The 22,928-nt window shown below is 36.6% G+C and overlaps 1 protein-coding gene across 1 annotated transcript in view; it reads left to right on the top strand.

Annotated features, from left to right (window-relative positions):
• The first annotated feature begins 5,823 nt into the window (after window positions 1-5,823).
• Window positions 5,824-22,928, top strand: part of GRIN2B (glutamate ionotropic receptor NMDA type subunit 2B) — a 218,117-nt gene continuing 201,012 nt past the window's right edge. Inside the window, exon 1 of the mRNA XM_015817669.1 lies at window positions 5,824-6,234. Within this exon, the coding sequence (XP_015673155.1) occupies window positions 5,824-6,234 (411 nt within the window). The remainder of the gene's footprint in view (window positions 6,235-22,928) is intronic.

The raw sequence follows: 22,928 nt of genomic DNA, 5'->3' as shown, positions 1-22,928 counted from the left end.
TAATCATATTGTTTACTATTCAGGAGATGAGAAACAAAGGAAAAATAGTATTAATTTCATGGTCAGTAAGGTTATTGCAAATACAATATTAGGTACTTGTTAATGCACTTAATGATTGAACAGTATCAGTTACACTGCACAGACAACTCTTTGACAGTTATCTCAAAGAGTTTTCTGGACTATGCCTGATGAGGAAAAAGTAGCTAAGGCATTTTATAGTCAGTTTCTTGACAGCAAGATGTGCTTTGTATTGTTGGAGACTGGAATAGCAAAACTGGAAACACAGGTAGTCCGCGACTTATAACAGTTCATTTTGTAACTGTTCAAAGTTACAAATGGCACTGAAAAAAGTGACTTATGACTGCTTTTCACAGTTATGACCTTTTCAGCATCCCCATGATCATGTGTTCAACATTCAGATGCTTGACAACTGGTTCATATATATGACCATTGCTGTCTCCCAAGGTCATGTGATCACCTTTTGCAACCTTTTTGACAAGCAAAATCAGTGGGGAAGCCAGATTCACTTAACAACTGGGTTAAATGATTCACTTAATAACTGAGGCAAGAAAGGTCATAAAATGGGGCAAAATTCAGTTAACAAATGTCTCATTTAACTACAGAAATTTTGGGCTCAGTTGTGGTTGTAAGTCAAGGACTACCTGTAGTAAGAGGAAAGTGTATTTGGCCACATAACCTAGAAAACGGAAATTAAACAGGAGAATGACTTAATTTCTGCCAATCTAATGATTTATTAATTGCGAATACAGTTTTCTAACAACTTAAACAATGGACATCATCAGCTGGAGTATACAGAAAACAAACAGATTATTTTATTGGTAAAGGGTTGGCAGAGCTCAGTCATAAGAGCAAAGATATGGCCAGGGATGATTGTGGAGCAGATCACCAATTGTTATGTGCAAGTTCTAAGTTATGCTAAGCAGAAGAGAGCTAACCACTTTGCATGATATGGTCTTATGCATATATGTTCCATTTTCAAGGAAAACATCAGAATCCCTTGGAAGTCCTGAACCTAATGGATAAGGAACTAGAGAACTGTGAAATGAACTTAAAGTAGCTGGTAAGGATGAAGGCAAAAAGAGGTTGTCAAAGGTAATAAAACAGAAGAAAGCAAACTAAATGTCAGAAAAAAAGCATGGAAATTGCCAGGAAGAATAGAGAAGCCAAAGCATATGAAAAACAAAGAACTTGGGACAGAATGTAAAAATAAAATTTCAGAAAACTCTTCTGAAAGAGACAGGAGCAATACTATCACATTTGTAAAGACACCAGAGATGGAAACAGATATTAAAAAAACCAAGGAAAGTCTTCTAAAATTCCAGTCTCTAATTGGTATGCTAAAGGAAGTCAATGGCAGATAACTAATGTAAAGAAGCTCAAATAAGATAGGAGTACATTGAAAATTTATACAGTAGAGATGTCAACACCCAAGATGTCTTAAAACAGGGGTCCCCAATCCCTGGGCTGTGGCCCACTACTGGGCCACAGCCTATTCGGAATTGGGCCGTGTGGGTGGCTGGCCAGCACTCAGCTCAACTTGCATAAGTTGGCAGGCCAGCGGGCAATCACACACATGCACACTAGCCCACCACTCATGCGTGCCAGTTCTCTTCTCTGCCCCAGCCAGGCTGTCAAACTGCAAAAGTTAGGGACCGCTGCCTTAAAAGATATTCCTTATTTACAACTACTAGAAGATAAAACTAGATTGGCACTTTGGTTATTATGAAGTCAGAAGACTATAGGAATTAATGAAATATCTATAGAAATATGGCAAGCAAAAGGGGAATAATCAATAAAAGTTCTAACCAAACTATGCCAGCAGATCTGGAGAATGACACGTGGTCAACAGATTTGGGAGAGGTCAGTCTACATATCATTTTTAAAGAAAGAAGATTTAACAGAGTGTTCAAACTATTATAAATTATCTTTAATATCACATTGTAGCATAAACAATTGCTTAAGATTATTTAATGCAAAACAGAGTACTACAGGGGAAGGGGAGATGCCAGATATTCAAGCTGGTTTTAGAAAATGCAGAGGAACATGACACATTATTGCTGATACATACTGAATAATTGAGAAGGACAAAGAATACCAAAAGAAGTCAGTGTGTGTTTCATTAACAATAGAAAGGCCTTTGATTGTGTCAACCATGTCAAACTGGAATGTGCTTAGGAAAAGGAAATCCCAGAACATCGTTGTTCTCACCCATGTACAGAACAAGTAGCCACAGTGTATAGCAAAAGAGATTGTCTGCAGTCAGGAAAGAAGTGAAGCAAGGCTGTATTTCCTTCCTTCCTTCCTTCCTCCCTCCCTCCCTCCCCTCTTCCTCCCTCCTTCTGAATATATATTGAGGAAGACTAAATTGGAAGAAAATGAGAGTGGTTTCTAAACTGAAGGAAGAAATATCAATGCCCTGTGGTACACTGATAACATTACACTGATAACTCACCCCTTTCCTATCTTGTGTATCGGTTTACATGCACAAAATCATTTTGTGCCACTTGAGCCTATTCCTTGACTGAGAGGACTGCTCTCAGTCACTGGTGCCTTAGTCACTTTCTATCTGGACTACTGTAATGTGCTTACATGGGGCTGCCCTTGAAAAGCATTTGGCAGCTTCAAATAGTCCAGAAAGCTGTGGCACATGCAGTTTTGAATGCACTATGATATGCCAATGTAACATCAATGCTATGTGAGCTGCTCTGTTTTCCAGTAGGTTTCTGAGTGTAATTTATTGTACTGGTTATTGCCTTTAAAGGACTAAATGGCAGGGGCAGATTACTTGTAGGATTGCCTGTCTCTAGTAGTTTTGGTTCATCCCACCAGATCTGGCAGAGGGGGCATGCTCTAGTGAAGGGATTGGCCATACCTTCTCTTTGGGGTACCTGCCCTATGAAACAGCCCCCCTCTGAGATTTGGATGGCCCCAACCCCACTGGCCTTTTAGAACTTGGTTTTCCTCCTAGGTGTTGGAGCCCAGTATGTGAGCTTGTGGTTTTGTAGGAGATGACCAGGCTGAGCCCGAGGGAGGGGTCAACACATCATCAGTCATGAGTCCCTCAATATCCACAAGAGATCTAAGTCCAGAAATCTTTATACCCATTTGAACTGTCTGGATTTCCTAATTTTCCTGGCACTTGACAGGTTTATGTTTTAGAGATTTTGTAAGGGTGCCTTTAATTGGTTGCCTTTTATTTTTTATACTATGTTTATGCTTTTTTTTTGTTAGCCACCAAGAGGTATTGATTAAAATTGTTGCTATATACATTTTAATAATAAAATAATTAAAAAATAAACACACAATGAAGATACTAAAGAAGTGGATGGCTTCAGTGTTTATGATTGATATCAACAGTAAAGGAACAACAAGTGAAGAAATAGCATACAGATGAGCAATTGCAGCTTAGCAATGAAGGACTTGGAAAAGATATTCAGATGCAGTGACATGTCTGTATCTACAAAGATCAGAATCATGTAGGCAATAGTTTTCCTCTGTCACTCTAAGGAAGTAAAGTGATGCTTCTGAACTGTGGTTTTGAAGAAGACTCCCAAGAATACCATGAATGGCCAAGAAAATAAACAAATGGACCATAGAACAAATTAATTCAGAGCTCATTTGAGGTACAAATGATCAGGCTCAAATTATCATATTTAGAGACATTATTCGAATAAGTGTATAATATGGAGAAAGGTGGAAGGAAATAGATAAACAGGTTTGATTCCAGAAGCAATGGGTACACAATGGTAAGATTTGAAGGGCTAGTTTAGGAACTAATAACCAAAGCAGGTCTATCTATGTGGTAATTAAACCCTGACATAATTTGATGGCATATAATTAATCAACCAACCAATCTAATGGCAACAGTTCTGCCTAATCAAATTAGCAATAAATTTTGTCAGATTCTCAAGGTCTTCTTGTTTGGAGAAGTCAGTAGATATTTCATGCACTCTTTCCTTTCACGTTTGGTAAGTGGATTTGATCCCTGTTTGAAATAGTAAAGTAGTAGTAATATCTGTTATCTGTTTGGATTTTGTTTTTATTTATTTGTCAAATTTACTGTATATAGATACCCGTTTGTCCAATGATAATTTGTCTAATGATAGCTTAATGATTGTGATAATAATTTTTGAGGGCACTGAGTTTCATACATATGTGTAACTTTAGTACCACTAACACGATCACTGCTTGCTGATGGGATTTCTGTTGTAAAATAGAACAAGGAATTTTACAAGTGTCCATATATCATTGTCTTCCACTTGGAAACCATTCCTCTATATTTTTCTACCAATCTCATCAGAGAAAATCCATTAAGTAGGAGAAGGTAGATTGATTGTGCAGAATATTTTTATTGGGAGCACTGTGACCATATGATGTGACAGCATCCTCTAGGACAATGGTGTCAAACTGCTGGCCCGCGGGCCGGATGCGTCACACCAAAACCACACCCACCCCATTGGCAGCAATAGGAAAAAGTCGCGATACATCATGGCACGTCATGTGACGTCGCAAGTTTGACACCTGTGCTCTAGGACTATGTATTTTATTATCATGGGACTATATCCGTACTGATGTTACTGCATGGGCAGCAACTTTCTTAGTTCTATTTAAACTAAATGAAATGCAAAACTGTGTTAGGTTCCTCTCACTTACTTTATTAGTAAAGATATTCCCTTCAGTGCAGTCAGTAATTTTTCCCCTCTGTCTCTTGATATTTTTCTGGAATATAATGGTGAATCTAGGGATGGATTATAATCAAAGAGATTATGCAAGTTGCTCTGAGCTCTTAACTTCTGATGCAATTGAAAGAAAAGAGCTTTTATAATTTAATGATAATCTGAGCACTTGTGATATATTATAAATCATCACAGAAGGAGAATTAGGCCAGATTTTAGATCTGAATAAACTACTTTCCAATAATTTCAGGATTTCATATTAGCAAAGTAAGTAACATGGATCTATGGTCTGAGCATCAGATTACATGCCAGGTACTACTATTTTTTACTGATAAAAGGAGCCTCAAAATGTACAAGGTAAACCTCAATGCTATGATTTTTGGACACGGAAAACAATGATAACAATATATATGCTACCAAGGTACTACAAGAATTAATTAGCTGTGTTTTGCCAAGGCAAAAATGAATTTAATTATAATCTAGAGCGGTAGCTAAAATAATTTCACCAGGATCACCAGAGGACATTAATGTCTCAGCATATGATTTTAAGGTAGAACAATAGTTTGTTACTACACGTTTGACTGTTTTCTTCCTGATCAGAACTTTAATCCCCCCCATATAGTCTTATCCACAGAGTAAAGTTAAAAAAAATTCCTTGATGATTACTGAAGTCTAAAACAAGTAATAGTTTTGGCTATAACTAAAAGCATGGAAACCTTGGAAAGTCTCTGTCACTCAAAGTAAAAAATGTAGATCTGTATAGACCAATAATCTGCATCTCCATTGCAATAGCAGTAGCACTTAGACGTATATACCGCTTCATGGTGATTTACAGCCCTCTCTGAGTGGTTTACAGAGTCAGCATATTGCCCCCAACAATCTGGGTCCTCATTTTACTGACCTCGGAAGGATGAAAGTCTGAGTCAACCTTGAGCCGCTCAGGATCGAACTGCTGACAGCAGAATTAGACTGCAATACTGCATTCTAACCATTGCGCCACCATGGCTCTTTCCATAAGTAAATGGCTAACAGTGTATGTATGTAAATGCCTAAATCTCTGTGATTTATATATATCTTATTGAAACTTTTAATTTTTGTCTCATTTCAGGGAGTGTAAGAGCTGAAGATGAGGCCCAGAGCAGAGTGCTATTCTTCAAAATTCTGGCTTATGCTGGCAGTCTTAGCAACAACAGGTGGTATGGCTTGGGCTCAAAAGAACCATCCCAGCATTGGCATTGCTGTCATCTTGGTGGGTACCTCTGATGAAGTAGCTATCACAGATGCCCACAAGAAGGATGATTTCCATCACCTCTCTCTCATTCCTCGGGTGGAACTCGTTGCCATGAATGAAACAGATCCCAAGAGTATCATCACCCGCATCTGCGATATAATGTCTGAACGGAGGGTGCAAGGTGTGGTATTTGCTGATGATACTGACCAGGAAGCTATTGCCCAGATCCTGGACTTCATTTCTGCCCAGACCCTCACACCCATTCTAGGAATCCACGGAGGCTCTTCTATGATCATGGCAGACAAGGTAAATTATAGGTTATTGCACTGCAAATTCTAAGGGTTGTTTTCCATTATGGTCCTGGATAATATCTGGTGATGGTCAATGTTCCCATTATAGATGCCATAGGATGGAGTTTATATCAGTGCAGCAAAAACTGTTTTTATCTTACTATTCATTTACCAATGCAACAATTCACAAAATTACACCATAGATAGATGGATAGATAGATAGAATTAGAGCAAGAAAAAATATGCTACTGATTTGAAAATTATCTAGAGAGAACATTAAAGATCTTGATTTTTCCAAGTTTTACAAAGTTGCTGGCTGGGAAGCCATTGCTCATAAATTTTGAAGAAGTTTTATTATTTTTTAACAAAATATCTCAGATTATCTTCATATAATGTTTAACTTAAAAGATATGAATATATGAATTACAAGAATGCTATCAGTGCAGAGCTGACTGAATTGATTAGAGGAGAAAAACATCATGACTGATAATTTACATATCATAGATCTGAATCTATGTAATCTAAATCATGGCATGCTATGAACATATGTATATCAGCGTATTCTAGAAAAATTTGGTAAACTCCCTTTTTTACATTCTAATATAATTTTTGCCCCCTTTATTATATTAATCCTTCTAAATTAATTTGTAGTGAGACTAATCTCTTCATTAAGTAAGGTATCAGTTCTTACAATTACCTATTCTATTTTTCTGCTATAGTTTCCTTGGATTGGACCTTTCTGTGGTATGAATGATGATATACACAGTATAGAATTCTATTTCCCATTAGCAGAACTAACGTTGCCCTCTTGAGATTGGCCATCAGGCAATGGTAATTCTAGGTACTGGCATGATGTTTTTGTATGAAGAAATGGCAACTCTGTAGATCTATAGAAGTAGGTAATGTCAGTTGTCTCTCTCTCTTGGTCATATTCATAAGATCGAGCATACTGTCTATCCTCTCATGTTAAGCATAAATGGAAGATATAAAGCCAGTTTTCAACAGTCTGCAAAGTAACTCACAGAGGCCCCGTTCCCCCCCCCCCATCAAGTTGGTTACACAGATGATGGGCTGTAAGAATGTTTTCTTCCTCTCATTCCCCTTTGAAGTGTCAGTTTAGTTGTTTCTATGGTGGCTAGAACTGCTACTGGCTAGTCAAGCCCTTTTTTTTTGCAAATAGAAGAAAAGTAGCATTAAGCTCAGATATTTTGTCTCAAGAACTCATTTGGATTTGGGGTGAAGGAATTTCTTTATAGTATGATGATGAGAATAGTGGGATTAAAGTAGTTAGAATGGTGGCATATGCAAACAGGAAAAACTTTCATTTTAAAAAATGGACAATTACAATTAGTAATTGAAATGGCAGCATTTGTGATTTCAATTATTAATGGAGGTAAAACATAGCTTTGTAGTTATCAATGGCTTTTATTTGTATTAGCTACAGTTTGCTGACTCTGGAGAAAGACATGGAGCTAAAGTCCTTTGGTCTTGATTCAGACTTAATAAAAGGAAAACTTAAGTTGTTTGCCAGAGAATTTTTATGCTATCACTGCTCTTTAAAACAGCTTTAGAAACTTTTCAGATTAAGTATACAAATTGTCCAATTGTACATCTAGAAGTCATATATTTCCGCCCCAATTAAAGGAATCTAGGGAAACTTTTGCTTTATTCAGTTTGCCTTGACACTTTGTTCTATACAATAGGGCTTTTCAACCAGTGGTACGGGTACCACCTGTGGTACATTGGCACCTGGCAGGTGGTACGCAACCATCCTAGAAAAGTGGTAGTGGGAAAGGGGAATGAGCTGAACCGGTGGCAGCACCGCACAAGCCTGAGCGAGAGATGGCTGGAGCTGCAGGGCTGTCAGGGCTCAGCGGAAGTGCCAGGATCAGCACTTCTTCGGGGCTGTCAGGACTCAGTGGAAGTGCCAGGATCAGCGCCAGGCTCCAGCTGGAGCTCAGTGCTGATACTGACGCTTCTGCTGAGCCCAGAAGAAGCGCCGATCAGCTGGAATGTGGCAGCATCTCCAGGGTCTTGTGATTTACGTTCAGATGCTTGGCAACTGATTCATATTTAGGACGGTCACAGTGTCCCAGGGTCAGGTGAAGTGACCAAAACCTGCTGCAACCACCCAGCAGATGGGGGGAATAAAAACCAAACACCTCCCATCCCCACCCCAGCTGCCAATCCTCAACAGAAATGCTCACAACAATGAAAACCTCGGATAGGAGGAAGAGTGCCGCCGGGTGGGCAGGCAGGTGTCTTGCTTGGCTGTGGCTTGGGGGGCACTTTTTCAGTGCCATTGTAACTTCGAACAGTCACTAAGCAAACTGTTGTAAGTCGAGGACTACCTGTACTTTATCACTTTTTTCCTTTTTTTGGGGGGGGGTCATCAAGTTTTTGACACTTTGCTAGGCGACTGGTGGTACTCAGATATTGCCATATCCTAAAAGTGGTAAAATTGGTGAAAAGGTTGAAAAGCCCTGCTATACAAGATAATTTGACTGAGGACTCTAAGACTTATATTTTCCGTATCTGTCCCTATTAATGTAAATCATTTCTTTAATACAGTGTGTTGCCTATTGAAACTGATCAAAAATACTCACAGGGAATTGGGTCCAAAGGAAGATAGAATTGAAATGACATGCCTGCCAGCATTTTTCAGGAGTAAAAAACACAAATTGTTATGATAGAATGAAATAGATGTATGTGGCGTGGTAATGAAAATAACATTGTTATGCTAATCTATTGTATAAATATTAATTTCATAATCAGCAAAGAATCTTGTAGTGCTATAAAGATTAATTTCATTATGACACAAACCTTCTGTAGTCCAGTACAGTGAACACCACAATACATTTACTTGTGAAAGTGCTGAAAGTTTCTTTGCTGTTTTTCTTCCAGCAGACTGACATAGCTAGTTACTTACCACTCTATAAAGCCTTAGTAAGCTAAGAATGCTAGATTCTAAGATGCTAGAATACTGCATCCAGTTTTGGTCTCCACACTACAAAAAAGATGTTGAGACTCTAGAAAGAGTGCAGAGAAGAGCAACAAAGATGATTAGAGGACTGGAGGCTAAAACATATGAAGAACGGTTACAGGAACTGGGCATGGCTATTCTAGTGAAGAGAAGGACCAGGGGAAACATGATAGCAGTGTTCCAATATTTGAGGGGCTGTCACAGAGAGGAAGGGGTCAACCTATTTTCCAAAGCACCTGAAGGCCAGACAAGGAATAACGGATGGAAACTGATTAAGGAGAGATTCAACCTAGAAATAAGGAGAATTTTTCAGACAATGAGAACAATCAACCAATGAGACAAGTTCCTTCAGAAGTTGTGGGAGCTTCATGACTGGAAGCTTTCAAGAAGAGACTGGACTGCCATCTGTCAGAAATGGTGTAGGGTCTCCTGCTTGGGTGGGGGATTGGACTAGATGACCTACAAGGTCCTTTCCAACTCTGTTATTCTATTCTATTCTATTTGGTAATTGTAGAAGGTGTGTAATTTCATGATATATATTTTATTATGCACTTTCAGATTTAGAATGTAAAACAGTTACAACTTTGCATTGATATGTGCCTTTATATAGCCACACATTTTCAGATAAATATCCTTAAAATAAGGGTGAAATAAGTAAAAGCATGAAGAAGGAAGAATGTAAGGAGGCAGTTAAGCTCTGAACTAATATAGCTCTTTCATTTTTATGATATTTATTAGTATGGCTTTTTATATTTTATACTGTTATTGTTTTATTTGATTTTTTTGTGCCTCTCAGAATTGCTTTTGGTGAAATGGTAGCTATAAAATTATATAAATTAATAAATATATTATATAAATTAATAAATAATAAAATAAATAAATGCAGTGGAGTGAAGACTACATAGGTAGCTTCCATGGGAAAATTATCTAATATTTATTTCTTTAAGCCATTTTCCAGACAAATATATGTAAAGCATTAAAAAGGGATTGAAATGTAAACATATGAAAAATTCTATGTCACTTACAGTAAAGCTAGGATGGAGAGACAGAGTAGGGAGGAAAGACTAGGCCCATGGTGGCGAACCTATGGCACGCGTGCCACAGGTGGCACGCAGAGCCCTCTCTGTGGGCACGCGCACCATCATCCCAGTCCTAGGCCTTCAGCTGGGTTTTATAAAAACTTTTCGCTTTAGGCGTCCGCCGTCGTGTGCAACAACAAAAAAAGGTTCAATCAATCAATTTCAACTTCTTGCGGGGAAAAAAAGATCTCACAAAGTTGGAATTGATTGATTAAACTTTTTAATCCCACCCAGTCTGCCGTTACCAATGCAGCCATGCCCACCCAATGGACCACACCCACCCAATGGGCCACACCCACCCAATGGGCCACACCCACCCAGCATCTGACGATACATAAGTGGGTTTTGGATTGCAGTTTGGGCACTCAGTCTCTAAAAGGTTCGCCATCACTGGACTAGGCTCTCCTTAGTCACTTAGAAATGGTACAGTAATTTCCAAAATAACATTAAGCTGTTTGAGTTGCATGTGAATAGCTCTCTTTTAAAATGTCCAATATATATATTTCACTTTGAGATCCAGAAATGACATGATACATATAGATACAGCATGCGGATGGTAAATTTTTATAGTTTAACCTGAAAAACATTCATGAAAATTATCTTGCAGAAATTTTCACAGAAGAAATGAGATGTACTCAGAAAGACTCTGACTCTTTTTTTCTTGTGCCCAGTAATGTTTGTTTACCATTATCTTAAGTTAAGATACTGAGATTTGTTCCCCATATCTTATTGTGCCTTCATTACACTAAGAGATATCAAAGACATGCCGTGCCAGCTTTTTAGAGTGCACACCCTAAATTAGTTAAGTATCTAAAGCACAGGTGTCAAGCCTTTGCGGAGGTGGGGTGGGTGTGGCCTGCGCATGATACATCCAGCCCGCCGGCCGCCAGTTTGACACCCCTGATCTAAAGAGGTCTCACTAATGCTTTCCAAATTAATTCATAAAAAGTCCCACACCTTCTCACTGCATACTTAATGTTGATTTATTTTTAAAATATTTCTATGGGCATTTGCTTCATTGCTTCCCATGCTGCAAAACATTTTAACTTCAAGGGTCAGAAGAAGCAATGAAATGGTTCATCGCTAGACTTTTCTATTTTTTAAAGCCCAGGGGAAAAGCTAGCTGGTTCAGAGAAAGACAAATACGACTTTTAAAAAAATCAGCTGAGTTGTAAACTTATACTTCTGTAATAGGAAAACTACGCAGGAAATGCAAGATCAGAGCAACTATCGACTCAATTGAGGGGATGTTCCTACCTTTGTGAAGTAGCCAATGAACTGCTGTGGTAGGCTTGTAAGGGAGTACACCTTATACATAGTATATAGATAGAAGCATCTGAGGTGACATAATGGGAAAACAGTATTTTAAAACTGTAACAGGAAAGCATGCTGAAAATTGCATTCATGGTGAGGAGAGGGTAAATAGAAGGTAACACCATCTGTTCCTATCTTAAATAATGATTGTTGGTCTGTTCTGGCAACAAAGCAATGAGGATTAGCCCAAGAAGAGTGAAATCAGCAATGCCTAATTAATGGCTACAAACAAATGTAATTGACCATTTAGCAGCTATATGCCTGCATGGTGCTTGACCCTCACTGTCTCCCTGTGATTGATAATGACATTGATACTTTTTGTCATTGCTGGATTGTTTCATCTATTTATTTATGCTACATCATTGTTGTGGGATTATAAATTCATCTTCAGGTCAGAAGGTTTGAAAAATAAGGGTAGAATGAATTACAGTCCAAATAAATTGTAAACAAGATATCTTCCAACTTCTTTTCCTTTGAATGTCATTGTTCATATCCTATATGTGCAGGAGGCAGATATTCCTTGGCAGATGGAAAATTTCTTTTGAATATTTGTTTATCTTGCAACCAATAACAATTACTTGGGAATAAGCAATCTTTATGTTGCCCTAAAAAATCATCCCCCTTCCACTGAATCATTAAATATTATGTAAGTAAAAATAGTGAAAACTAAAGTCGATTTAATCTGACTGCCTGTATCATGGGGTCTTTTAAATAAGTTTTCCTTCACATAAGCACTGCACACTACATCTTAGAGCTGGCTTACAGGGTTAAATGGCTTCTGAGCTCACTTCATTTGCTAGTTTATTTCATATTTAGAAGGTTGGTCACTAGTTGAAATGACTAACAACATTTCATAGCTAAATGCTGAAATGGATGCAGGGTGACATTTTTCTGTTTTGAGCATATAGCTGTTAGATGGTTTATGTCTTTTATTAATTGTTCATTTATCTCACATTATAGCTACTTTTGTGTCACTCAAGGTGTCCAAGCAGAATTAAATCTAATAAAATACAATAAACATTCCAATAAATAAATAAAAACCAAGCAGATGCAATAAAACAACAAACTAAAACTTGCCATTCTGTAAAATAAATGTTGATAAGAAAGCATGCACCCAGACAGAGGAAGGCTAGTAGAAAGGATCAAATATAGCTTCCTAGGCCAGAAACGTCCACAATTTAGATGCAGTCACTATTTATTTCTTCAAAAGAACAAGGACGGAAGTAGGTTCCAGCCAGTGGGGATGCATGCAAGTATCCATAAGACTGAAATTACATATCTATTAAAAACAATCATTGTTCTGCAATTTCTTAATGTCTGTCTCCAGCTGAAGAGTAGCAGTGCTTGCAGATATGCTGGCTCTGTCTTTCATTATGCATTTCTATTAAAGAGTCATTGGTTCATCTCTTCCTCAAAAGCCATTGGTAGACACAACTATATTGGACAATTTCTATCTAGTGTCCAGTCTTTCATTTTTAGCGATGATCATTGAGAAGATGGTTATGGAATAGCTTCAGAGGATCATGGATGAAATGGATTATGTGGAACTCTACCAATCAGGTTTCAAACCTGGGTATCATATTGAAACAGCATTGGTTGCACTACTGAATTACCTCAGGCATGAGCAAGATAGGAACTGTGCTTCCATTCTTCACTGTTGAGTTTGGAATGAGGAGCAACATGCTTCAGCTCAATCCTAGCAAGACTGAGTGCCTTTGTGTTTTGGAAACTTCCAGCAAGACTAGGCATGAACAGCATGACTTAATTCACCAGGAACAGAGATATGTAACTAAGTATCATTAGCATACTAGTGAAACATCATCCCATGGCAGCAAATGATCTTCCCCCAGCAGCTTCATGTAGCTGTTTAACAGGAGCAGAGAAATGAATCTTCCAGGATCCTGCAAAGCAGGGGTAGAGGGCAGGACTTTTTGTTCCAATTTAACATTGATATCTTATTCTGAATAGGGTAGCATTGATCCAAACAGGCCTTGTGAGAAATCTCCTTGACTCACAACTCCTGATTGAAGAGCAGGTGGCAGTGGTAACTTTGAGGGCCTTTGCACAACTTTGTGTTTTGCACCAGGTACACCTATTCTTGAATCTGGATATTCTAATCTCAATCATTCATGCCTTGGCCACCTTTCAAATGGATTACTCTAATGCACTCTATATACTGTAAGACTGAGGAGTATTCAGAAGCTGCAGCTGGCACAAAATGTGATGGTGGGTAGTTATGTGTCTTCCTCATTCAGCATACTACGTTTCTGCTCTGTGAACTACATTGGCTGCCACTGTGCTTCTGAGCTCAATTCAAGGTGCTAGTTATGAACTATAAAGCCCTACATGGCACAGGACTGGGTTGTTTGAGGAACTGTTTCTCCCCAGTTACATCAGTGCCTCAGATAGAAGGTTCATACAGAGAGTGGTAAGGACAGCTGAGAAGATTATAGGAAGCCCGCTTCCCATTACAGAACACTGCTCGAAGCATTGTTAGAGACCCCATACATCCACTTCATGGTCTTTTTCAGTTGCTCCCCTCTGGGAGGAGGTTTCGAAGTATTTCTAGCAGAACTACCAGATTCTGTAACAGCTTTGTTCCCTATACTATCCGTCTGGTAAACTCGTGAGATTAATTTTCGTTCTTACCATATATATGTATACAGTGCTTTTTTGTAAAAAAAAAAAAAAAAAAAAAAAGGTGCCGGAACTCACACACATCATACAACCTGCCTTGCCTACCCTACAAGGTTCCATCCCAAAAAGGTGCCGGAACTCCATTCTGGGCGTTCTATGAGGAAAAAAAGCCCTGTATGTATACCTCCAAACTAGACTATGTTGTTTCTCTGGGTCATGTATGTGTGTGTATGTGGGCATATGCATATTTTTGTCATGTTTATGCAGTGTATATTGGAGGTGGTTATCCTTGGAAAGCTGTATGCAATGAAATCTCATTTTAATGTTGCTGATTAAAGTGATTTAAACTGACAAAGTTATTATTTTATTCTATTTTATTCTATCTACCAATTTCATTAGGTCCAACATGTCTGTTTCTCATTTGTTAAGGAATGTTGTCTGATGGGACCCTGAGGAAAACTTTTCTGTCATAGCACCCATCACCTTTTGGGACATAATCCCTCTGGAGATTACATTGACCCTGGCCTTTTGAAAGGCTGATTTTGACAACCAGGTTTGGTCATCCAACTGTAGTGTAGAATCTGTTGAATGGTTATATTGACTGCTGTGAATATTTTATATCTTGTCAGCAGATTTTAGTGTTTTTAACGGTTTTAACATGTTTATACTTTTACTTGCTTTTTCTTTGTAATTTTCTAATTTTGGGGAGGTGTTTTAAATTATTTTGAGCTACCCAGAGTTATGTATGTGATATTGGTGGCTATATAAATTGAATGAATGAATGAATGAATGAATGAAGAATGAATGAAGAATGAATGAATGAATGAATGAGAGAACAAGCAATGGAGCAAGGAAGCAAACAAGAAAGCAAACAAGAAAGCATGCAAGCATCTTCTCAAAGTTCTTCCTCAAGGGAGCTCAGTCCTACTAGTTTGATATTCACTTTTCACGGCTAAAGAAAGAAAAGTCATAAAGTACAATTCCTAGTCAGCAAGAAGACTGTGTGGCAAGTCAAGCTAGAACACAGATCAAAGTAAAAGAAGCTTCTAGCATTATTTTACTCATTGGAAGGTTATAAGAAAAAAGTGAATACAGAAAGTATGGATAGCAGCAAGTTAAGGAGATGGCTTGTCTCCTGTCTTAAAACTAATACAAGTATGGCGTTCTATTGCTAAAGGGACCCATTTTATCTAGTAGGTGAATAAAGATGAATGATGTCATCTGATAGCTCATATGTGCTGATTGGCCACCTGTAGTCCATTGTTCATCTTCTTTAGCATTTGTAACTGAATTGTGAACGAAGGACGTATAGTCTTTCTTCTTCACGCTTAGGAGTTTGTGCATGTCTATCAATATATCTTGCAAATTGCAATTATAATCTTATAGTTTTACATGCACTGACACTATTTTCAGGAGAATCGATTAATCATGGTTCTTAATTTGGAGTTAAAAATTACATTGTACACATTAAAATATTTAAAGTACATTTACTCACCAAAAGTACTTGGAAAACACCTAATCTTACAATTTTTTATTTAGCTTTATTTATTTATTAAGTAATAGATTATCTCTAATCTTTTTAGATATGTGTTTTCATTGCTTATAATAAACATATGTAACATATTATTTATGTGTCTCTGTTAAAAAGGCAACATAAAATATATAATACTATGCTAAATATCTCAAGCAAAAGGAAATTTGCAATGTTTATAAATGTCCTTTCTGGGCTTGGGTCTTAGAAGTTCTCCCTCTGGATGCATATTTTAGGCATTTTGGCCCTAAGCTATTAAGAAATTTCTCAGCTAAAGCTAACATCGAAAGCACTTCCATAATCTATTGTATCCTTAATTACAGACCAGTATTTTTTGTAGCTATACCTGGAGCAGAACAGAATACTTGTCATTAAAAATAGACCTCCTTAAAGGCTTTTTTAAGTTTACATTTTATATCCTATTAAAGAACATTCTTCTCAGTTTTCAGTTGTTATGTGAATGAATAATACGTATGTAACAAGTAACTTCATTAATTACTCTGTTTCAAAAAAAATTACTTATGTTTCAAAAAAAGCAGCTACTACCAGACACTAGAAGTATGCAGTGATTATGGTATGCTACGCCGATAGCAGAGAAGATTAGAACAATTCAACTAATATATTGATCTTTGAAAAAAAAAACCAGTGTTCATTAGTTAATTTGTAAGTGGGGTTAAATGCTCAGGATATTCTGACAAAAACTATTAGGAGTAGAGCAAAACTGAGCACAAACAAAGCCAGATTTTAGACTATATTTCTTGATAACTTTTTTTAAAAAAATCAGGAAACAATAAATATTCTTACATGGAGCTAAAGACGGATAATGGATGAGAAATTGCATTGCAGAGCTCCACTGAAGCACAACCTGGGAGTATAAGATATAACATGCTATATGGTAGACAGGGTATTAATGCAAAAATACATCAAAAGTTAAAGTGATAAAGAGAATCTGGCCTGAATCCACGAGTTTCATAAATGAAATTGTTTTTGACGAAGTATAGCAAGATTCTGTATGATAGATTCAAGTTGTAGCTCCAGAAGGAGAGGAACTGAAGTGAACACAGAATCCACTGAACAATATGGTGAGAGTTTTTAAAAAGTGTAGATACAAGAGTTTCTTACTGAATATCATTATCTCAGCTGTAGATATCAAGGTGTCAGAAATCACCAATTTGTAGTATAAGAATACTGCAGCTGTTCTGTGAAAAGCAGTGTGTGTGTGTAATGAGACACATTATTATTATATTGATCTGCACATTATGTATTTGTGAGTGACCCTAGTAAATTATTAGAAATAGCTGTGCTTTTTAAATATGTCTTAAGTTTGATTCCTATGTTATAGGCTTCATTATGGATATTTAAAATGAAATTGTTCACAAAAGCTGTAAGTGGTAATGTATATCACCTTATACTAGTTCTTATAAAGGACAATCTTGGGAAATGATGATCTAACTTAATAAACAAGATGAGCACTTAAGTTTATTTCTATATACTAGTGGGCAGGAGGAAAGAATGATGGAAGAAATAGATAAATTTCCATCAAGTTCACATACTAAGTAATGTAAAGAACATACTATGTATATTTTGGTAACATTACAGAGCCTATTTTTTTAAACATGCATTTAGATATGATGCAAGCTTCTACTATTATATTTGCAAATTTCAGCCTCTGCATGTTGGCACAAATATGTAATTAGTCATGAATTTTTGTGAGACTGCTTACTGTATAATCATTGTACAAATTCTCTAAACATTAATGCATATTTCATGTCCTGAAAGTCAGATATCACATCTCAGAATGATTGCTTGCTTTTGAGGTTCTAGAAGGGACTTTAGCCAGCAAAATAGATCCCATAAGTGCAGTCCTCTTCCTTTGGACTGATACAATTTAAGGCTTTCTTCAGTGATTCTCTCGTTGTAGCATTGGTGATGATCCAGGAGCTGATCCAGGATTGGCACTAGGCCCCTTTGTTCTTAAGATGTCACAGCTCTTCTGTAGCTAAGTTGATTAACTTCTGTTTTTACTGTGGCACAGGAAGAAATGCTGTAAAAACAGTTTTGCAATTTTAGAATGAGAGATTGACTTCCTGATTCTCAAAAGGGTTGCCATGGGGACATAACTAGTTACTAGATTCTGATTTATCAGAATGCTATTTAACCTACCTGATGTTTTGTAGTATATCTGCAGGCCTTTGTCTCTTTTCTGGATATGCTGTCAAATTTTCAAACAGTTCACACTACTAGAATTTTGATTATCTAAGAAACTATTTATGTCCAGTCTAAGGGATTCCTACAAATAATGGTGAAACTGGAAGCTTGGGGGGGGGGAGTGTTCCTGCAACATGCCAGTATCCTATATTTTTTAAAATAAACTTAGTTTAAAAGGAAGTCCACTGAGTACCAAGGGAGATATCTGTGGGTACATTGGTGCCCTTTGCTACCTCTTAGGGACTCCAGATCTATTCACACTTTTGTATGTATTAGCCTTTTTAAAATTTTAATTTATATGGTTGCCCATCTCAACAAAACGACTCCCAGCAGATAACAATAATAAAATTACTTTTTTTGTGGCTATGGTGTGAGTAGTATATCTTCCAAATAAATAAATAAAACCAATATTTGTGATAGTGAGTGAATTTTGAAGAATAAGATAACATACTTATCAAGCTAAATGGATAAGACTTCAAGCTTATATTCATATGCCTGGTTTTAAGCTTCACTAAATTCAGTGGGAATTATATTAATATATAGAGTTGTAGGAGTTATTTTTGATATGAGATTGCCAAAATCAGCCTTATAAGTTTGATTGATTTACATATCAATCCAAGTGGAAACGTAATTGCTGAATGCTGAAAACACTCAAGGATTTTGGAGTAGTGTAGCTCCAAGTATAAAACTCAAACTGCCATCCACCTGAGCTAGCCTGAGTTCAATGGGTTTCTGTTCTCTGAGGTAAGCTTTGTTCATGTCAACGCTGGTCTTTCAAAAAAGCCATACATTTCTTCTCTATTGTGTATACAAGGGCTCAAATAGAAAAGTTGCTTCTAAACTTATAAAGGATACAGGAGTATCTAGGTCTCCGCTGTGGTTTCAGCAGCAAAAAGGATTTTATTGGTCCGTAGAAAGATAGTTCACAATGAAACTACTCATTTGCTTGTATTTTCAAATAGATGGACAATACATTTTGCAAAGTCTATGGCTATATACTTTTATGCAACTTTTAAATACAATAGATCTATTCTAGGCTAAGAAAACCTAGCAAATCAGTTTGTTTTTTTTTAAAAAAAACCCCAGTTTAATACTGCCAAACGGAAAAGTGATTGTGAGGAAATTTTTAGATATCTGATATTTATTCATATAGTCCTTAAAAGGAAAAAAAAGACAGAACTTGAGTGCTGCTGTTCAGAATTCCTGCCATCTATACTTCTTCCATGAAACTCTGCTCCATTCCATTCTCGCTCCGTTGCACTGTGCTTCTAAAGGATTGAGGATTCTGTTCATTATCCGGAGCATTACATCTCAAAGCATTCCAAATGGGTGAGCACTTTAGAAAAAGGGGCCCATCACTCACAAGGTGCTACTGATGTGCTAAGCCTCTTTTTCCCATTCAATTTCAGCTTGAGGTGAGGCAAAGACAGAACTATAGAGCAACCAATTACTTTATTTTGATGTCCAAACTGTATTGAATAAATATCCTTTGAGACAAAAACTACTAAAATCATTGCCATATTTCTGAATTGATACTGCTTGATTAATACACATTTGTCACATCTGGAGATATTCTTATCTAAATTTGGGCACCCTCCTTCAGGGTAACTATATCTTTTATCTCAGAAGGATAAGCAGAATTGGGATTTTGGAACTGTAATGCAGTGAATTGTCAGAAAGTGGGCTTTGCCACGTGGCAGTTGTGTACGCTATAACATTTCATTTTTTGTTCTTTTCTAACCCCCTTTTCTATTGCTCTTGCTTTAGCACTTCGTTTTCTATCTCTCATTAATTGCTTTTTACTTAATTACTATTGTGTATGGAGGCCGCACCCACCCCAGCTCCGGCAATGCAAAAAAAGTCAGATACATTGCGACACGTCACGTGATGTGGCGAATTTGACACCCGTGCTCTACAAAGTACATGAAAACTAATTAAACCATCAGAGTGAAGTGACTGTCCATTCTTTTCTTTAAAATGTTCAGATGTGGAAAGCCACAGTCTCTCTATATAGACTGTTCCCATGTTACATACATCTTAACTGTCAAAAAGTTTTTCCTTATATTTATATGAAATTTAGGTCGTTGCAACATTACTCTTGGTCCTGTCTTCTGTGACCACTGAAAAAATTATTTTTGTCACCTAGAGCAGTGGTCCCCAACCTTTGTGGCTTGGCGGTCCAGCTGGGGGGGAGAGGGGAACTGGGCCACGCAAGCGCATGCAGCCCTTGCATGAGTGGTGGGCCAGTGCACATGTGCACAAATGCCTGCATGCCTGCTGTTTGCACAATTTGACCTGTATGCATGCATGTTCCAGCCAGCCACTTGCACAGCCCCATTCTGAATAGGCCACTGCCCGGTAGTAGGCTGCAGCCCTGGGGTTGGGGACCCCTTATCTAGAGTAGTTCTATCAAAGATGGAGGTAAGATTTTTTTCATATCATCTGTCTTTGACAAAGCATATACAAATTAATGGATAAACACATAGATTTTAAATTATTAAAAACAATATTTCACAGAAATAAGGATAGATAAGGAAAATGAAATTTGGAAGTTTAGCCTGTTTATGTGTTGGTGATTCCTCAAAATTTCCCATAATTTTTTTATGTACTGAATGTAATTTATTTCCTAATTATGGATTATTAAGTACTGAATGAACCTTGATAATTTCTGTAGAGATTCCAATATTCAATACAATTTTCAATAATAAATGGATAGATTTAGATAGAAAAAGCCATTATATGGTCAATAATTACATATTTATAAAAAAATCCTTAACAACAATAAAAATTGTCTGAATATAGAACTACTTCAATTAAAGTGACACATGTTAATATCACTCAGCATGGCAATAGATATGTTTGTTAATTTATAACCTTTATTGCCCAACAAAGTGTTTATATTCAGTGTCAAAACCATACTTTATTTTCTCCCATATAATAGTTGAGCTGCCCTCATTTTCTAGTTTTTGCTACAAATAATTTATTTAGAATGAATATGTAGGAAGTTTTTATCTGCACATATTAATTTTGACTAGCAGCTTCCAATGCAGACAAAAAAGAAAAAGAAAAAAGAAAAGAAGATATGAAATCCCGACACGATCTAGCAACTGAATTAATGTATTGTATTTATTTTCTCTCTGCCTTCAGGTCTGTATGGCAGCAGCATCTGTTATCTACAGCATGTATTTTGTGTATGTTCATTTGCTTGCAATGTTCACAGGGTGGGAAGTAGTTGCACAGTGCATCTCAAAATGCTAGAAACAAGCTGAAATCATCCCCTAAGCAGCGGCTATAAAATATAGACATGCTCTTCAACAATACACAATTGTTGAACTGTAAGTGATATGAGTTTTAATTAGTTGTTCTTTCTGTTGATCTAACTTATGCTACTGGGAGAGACATACTGTACCTTATATTACTGCAAATAACCAACGTTAAGCAGGTAATGTGCAAGAACATGAAATACCAATGAGCCTTTTTTTGTTGTTGATATAACAAAAACACTGATAATCACTGCCCTTTGCATATGTAGATTCTAAGTTTGGGGAAGAATTCAATTTCAAAAGTATTCGAAATCTTCAATGAGGTGCAGTTTATGTTTATTCAATACATTACAATGGAAAATTAAAGGACTTAATTTTGAAATTTGAATTGAAAAGTTTCAAACCCTAACCCTAACCCTAACTAAGTTGTATGGCAAGACAATTTGAGTTTATTTTGAGTTTATTTATTGAAAAATGAGGAAGATGAAAGAATCTAAACCAGAGAATAAGGGCAACATTAAGGGCAACATCAAGAGTGTAGACAAAATATTGAATGTATGCTTTTGGAGAAAAAAAAAACCCCTTGTACTTTTGAATACAGGCAATCCTTGCTTAAGTGACCACAATTAAGTGGGAATGGCAACTTGGTTGTTAAGCAAAGCAATCACAAAGTGCAACTGTCACTATTCATATGCTGTTACTTCAGCTTTCCTTTGCTTTAGAGATCTGTGAAAATTGTAAATCCAAGGATTGATCCTAAAGTTACTTTTTTTTATCACAGTTGTAATTACAAACGGTCACTAAACAAGTTAGTTATTAAACGAGAACTATCTGTAACTCTACAAAACTTTAAAATCATTTAACTGTAATGATTTGTTTCATGTTCTCTGGCTCTGTCATTTGAGAATAGTGAATGAAATATAATTTATACATGAGTTGCTGACATGATGTAATTTATATATGAGTTGCTGATATGATTTATATATGAGGTGACATAATTATCTTTGTGTAGGTAAGCTGCCAGTGTTGTTTTTTTGCCAGTTTATTCCGGATTATGAGAACCAGTTGTTACATAGTTACACACATTAGCGCCAAGCATCAAGTTCACATATGTCTCAGATAGGAATTGGGCTTTGCATCTGTCAGCAATGTCACATTTCTAAGTAATCTCTGAGTTTTCTGGATAGACAAATTGCCAGTGCAGAATAAGAAAAAGACAAGGTTTTGGCTTACTTCTAATTGTACTGAAAATCCTGGACTTAGACATCCAATGAAAAATTAAATTTTTGTCCATTACTTTTTAATATAAAGCTTAATGTACATAAATGTGGTTTATCCAAATTGTTATAAAGTATATACATGTGCCTTTTTAAGAATTAAGGCTTTAGGTATGAAAGTGTATGATTTTTACATCAACCCAGTTCTAAGCAAAAGTGTGGTGAGTTTAGGATTCCAGATGATTCCTCTTAACTATGAAGCCTTTTAAATTGTTTTAATTATCTAATAGCAAATCATATAAGCAATATAAAAATATTAGTTGTGATAAACAAATAAATAAATAAATAAATAAATAAATAGGGAAATAACTATGTCTGTTTCATTAACTACCAATGTTCAAGGGTATCAAGCAATCTCTCTTTATAGCTTTGGTATTTATGTAAAGCAACTAGGAACAACTTTTTAAAACTTTGATTA

Source organism: Protobothrops mucrosquamatus, unplaced genomic scaffold (assembly GCF_001527695.2).
Source record: "Protobothrops mucrosquamatus isolate PMUCROS unplaced genomic scaffold, P.Mucros_1.0 scaffold620, whole genome shotgun sequence".
Lineage (NCBI taxonomy): Eukaryota > Metazoa > Chordata > Lepidosauria > Squamata > Viperidae > Protobothrops > Protobothrops mucrosquamatus.
The sequence above is the reverse complement of the archived record's forward strand: the minus strand, read 5'-3'. Positions and strand labels throughout refer to the sequence as shown.